Raw genomic sequence first — 3,906 nt, 5'->3', positions numbered from 1 at the left:
TTCATGGGGAAATTATCTGTATATCAAAGCCATATTTCAAGGTTAAACCGACTAAAATAATTTAATTATAAAAATCTTACCACTACGTAGGGTATGTATATAATTAGTTTGCTATGACATTTCATCAATAATAATTATAATAATTAATGTGACCTTCGTATCCACACAAACAACTCCTGTTTATAACAACCACGTAAAGCAGCATTTGTAGACTACTTAGTAATTTTCTCACAATTAATTTCTGTCGTGTTTTAATTAATAGCAATAGAACGTAATGCTCGCAGAGATTGCCCAGTTTAGTTTGTATTAAATTAACTATAACTGATAATTTAACTACTTAGAAGTTGGTAGCTGCATTCTCAAAAACATAATGTATCCATCATAACTGTTTTAATGTTAAAAAAATACCAGATGTCGTCAAAGAAAATCATTACATTGACTGTCGTGGCTATGCTTGCCATGTTTGCCCTATTCAATGCTCAAGTAGAAGCAGGTAAATTGGAAAAACTCGCGGCACTAGCGCTAATTTTTGGGACTGGAATGGGTGGACAAGGCGGTGGACATGGTCATGGACACGGACATCACTACCCAATTTTCATTGGGTAAGATTTAAATATCCTGGATTGACTTGAACAAAATAAGTAAAACCTAAACTAAACATTCAGAGGCGGAGGAGGAGGTGGCCACCATGAAAAAGAACAAAAAGTGAAGATTATTCATATTGGTCACGGAGAGCACGGAGGTCATCATCACCATCATGACCATGGGCATCATCATCATCATCATGGACATGAACATGAGCACCATGGTCATGAACATCACGGTCATCACTGAGTAAATTTGATGACATCGTTATATTATGCATAAGATGAAATTGATCCATAGTTTTGTGTTTGTACGAAATTATTTTATTGCATTGTAAATAACTAATGTGGTTTTAATTCTATTTAAGAGGCTATGAATTTTAATAAAAAAAAAAGTATTTTAATTTAATTTTGTTGTTCTGAGACTTTTTTTCAAATACTTTATAGTTGCACCGTTTCACACTAGATAACGCCACTGAATTGAACTTTTTATTTTAATTTTCCGGGAATGTTTTCCGTATTTTTCGAACCAATGTGCCCTACATAATTTTTCTCCGGTGCCTCTAAAACTAGTTCAATGAAAAAGAATTATTTTGCAAGCAACGACTTTTATCTTGTTAGTGGAAAACAAAGAGACCCCTAGTTAGGTTAGCCTTGATCTATAGAGTGCAAATGTCTCTCAATCAATTTAAATGTAATATTTTGTTCTGAATATGTATCTGAAATTATTTTTAAAGGTACACTTCAAGCCTCCATTTTTAATTATAAGAGTTACCAAATTCAAGAAGTGTTTCAAGCAGTCATCATATTAGATAAAACTTCATAACAAATATGATCTCCTTTATACGACTCACAGTATTTCCTTAACAACGTTTATAGTTCCTTTAAGTTAAACACCAGAACCTAGATATTGTAGCTGAAGAAATTTCACAACGCGCTTGCGCAGTAAACAAATAGCCTATCTAAAAATATGTCTTTAACATAAATTTTGTATTGTAAACTTTTTTGGTAGGTAACTAGCGCCATCTTATTACACTCACGTATATCCTTGAAGTGAGTAAAAAATGGCGGTTCTCTAATCGACTTAATTGAGCTTTTACTATTTATTAATAATCGGAGAGCTATCATAAATAGTGGCGAAGTCTATTTAAAATTGAATATCATTTAAATATCAATTTAATGATTATTTAGTAACTTATTTATACTTTGGAATCTAATGGCAACATTCATAATATAAGCGGAAAATTTTGTCATATTTACTTTAGGTCGCGTGTTTGGGTTCTACAAGTAACTTTCTACAATTCATTATAGATAATTTGACATATTGCACGATTGTTGGCATGTTAATAAGGATGATAAATTAAAATTGAAACAGATCAGCCATGCGCAACTGTGACAGGCCGTCACGCCCAATTTCAACAGTTATTTTTTAAAAAGAATAATTTAAATGTATCTTGTAAATCATTCTATCGGAAACAGGTAGTTTGATAGAAAGAGAAATGTTTTAGAGATGGACCAGTTATCCTCTGTCAATATAGTCACCGATAAATATCGATTTTGGAAAAACTCTATACAGGCCAGTACTAGATTCGAATTGATATCGTATCGATTATCACCCATTTATAATAATTAAATTCAATTTGAGTCTATGCAATGAATTTTAATATTAAAGAAAAAATTGAAGAAATATAAATGATAACTATATTGTAATAAGATATCATCAAAGATAACATAAATTCTAAATTTATGCTAAGAAAAAGGCAGCTTAATTGCATTAGTAATTTTAAATTTTGGTATAAATTATTAATTATAGTAAGGTTACCTAATGATCGTAAGGCATTAAAAATCCAATTAATTTGACGGAATGGCAAGCAATCAATTTAAGATCTATCATTTTAATCCATTACAATGAAAGAAATAATTATTCAAATATCGATTAACAAAATTTTATTAATCATCGCGAAAATGAGATATTTACAATATTACAAAATATTTCCTATTTACATTTGGTCTATTAAATGGCTTTTACTTTACCACCAACCATGCCCACCTTCGTGGCCTCCGAGCTCAATACCATGCCCGCCACCAAAATCATGACCCCCAAAATCATGTCCTCCTTCGTGACCACCACCACCACCATGATGAGAGAACATGCTTGATAGATGCTGGTTGGACGAGGCATGTCCTCCGTGACCATGTCCAATTCCACCATATCCGTGAGCCATACCACCGTGTCCGTGCCCATGACCCCCGTGACCTACACCATGACCGAATCCTTGTCCACCGTATCCGTAACCATGTCCGCCTCCTTTGTTACTGGCGTAAATGTTGATTGGCACTTTGACGTAAGAGTTACCGCCGCCATGTCCTCCTTTGCCCTTTCCACCACCTCCGTGTCCTCCACCACCATGGTAAATAATTTTGACGCTTTGTTTCATGACCTTCTTCTTGTGACCTCCGCCTCCTCCTCTGTAAAGTCAGTTATGAAGAATTAGCTATAGGTCTACATGATATTCAAAATCTTCAGGAACTCAAGGACTGGTATCATTTAGAGATGATTCCGGACCACAAGTTAGGACAAGTTAACTTCAATTGCACTAAAGTGTCTTAATTTGTTGATTGGTTTTACAGTACTTGTTCAGTTTTCTTATGCCCTGTTAAGTAGTCATTGCTGTAGTCAATGCCAAACAAAGCCCTTAGAAAAATTAGTAGTTGAACATAATACAACTTTCAGGGATAGTTTTCGTATAGAAACTTGATCACAATTAGCCTATTGAAGGAACTAGATCTGTGCAAGCTAGCTCTGTGGGTGAGTTGTATTTACATACCCTATGATATAGATGGGAATGGCATGGTGGCCTTCTTGAGCCAAGTAGTGATCACCGTCCGGATTACCTAGTTCGGTTCTTAGCTCTTCTTTACCGCTTTCTAGGGCAGTAGCGCCAAGTACCAGAACAAACAATGGTAACAGAACTATGGAAACCATTTCTTTACAATTCATTTTCCTGGGAGTAAGACGCAGCTGTTAAAATATACGAAATGTTCCAAAACAGTTATCAATGTACTTTTACCTAATCAAATGCTTGGTATTGCTCAGAAGAGGAATGATTGAATTCTGATTTCCTAGGAAACAATTGATCTGTATATATACACAATTGCATAACATAAAAAATCATGACAGGTACAAATAATGAGTCTTCATCAAACGTAAGCTTCCTTTTAGTTAATGTATAATTACGTTTCTCATGCATTCGTAATTACACAGCACGCAACTTTCGTTCAATTTTGTTCCGTTTTTGTTTGTTTTGAACAGTTTTTTAGA

General features: G+C 34.2%; 1 protein-coding gene across 1 annotated transcript; it reads right to left on the bottom strand.

Annotated features, from left to right (window-relative positions):
- Nucleotides 1-2,451: 2,451 nt before the first annotated feature.
- LOC149616201 (uncharacterized) lies at nucleotides 2,452-3,585 on the bottom strand. Its single transcript, XM_089857093.1, has 2 exons — nucleotides 3,413-3,585; nucleotides 2,452-3,053 (listed from the first exon to the last, which is right to left on the bottom strand). The coding sequence occupies exons 1-2, from the start codon at nucleotides 3,583-3,585 to the stop codon at nucleotides 2,615-2,617; spliced, it is 612 nt and encodes a 203-aa protein (XP_089713219.1). The 3' UTR covers nucleotides 2,452-2,614.
- Between the last annotated feature and the right edge of the window lie 321 nt (nucleotides 3,586-3,906).

The sequence above is a fragment of the Phalangium opilio genome, unplaced genomic scaffold (genome assembly GCF_054372755.1).
Source record: "Phalangium opilio isolate 3A_F unplaced genomic scaffold, DU_Popi_V2 ptg000217l_1, whole genome shotgun sequence".
Taxonomy (NCBI): domain Eukaryota; kingdom Metazoa; phylum Arthropoda; class Arachnida; order Opiliones; family Phalangiidae; genus Phalangium; species Phalangium opilio.
The sequence above is the reverse complement of the archived record's forward strand: the minus strand, read 5'-3'. Positions and strand labels throughout refer to the sequence as shown.

Excerpts from the sequence above, each read along its gene's own strand:
- LOC149616201 (XM_089857093.1), bottom strand. The coding sequence starts at position 3,585 with ATGAATTGTAAAGAAATGGTTTCCATAGTTCTGTTACCATTGTTTGTT. Across the intron at positions 3,054-3,412 it reads ATTCCCATCTATATCATAGG|AGGAGGAGGCGGAGGTCACA; the intron begins GTATGTAAATAC and ends CTGACTTTACAG.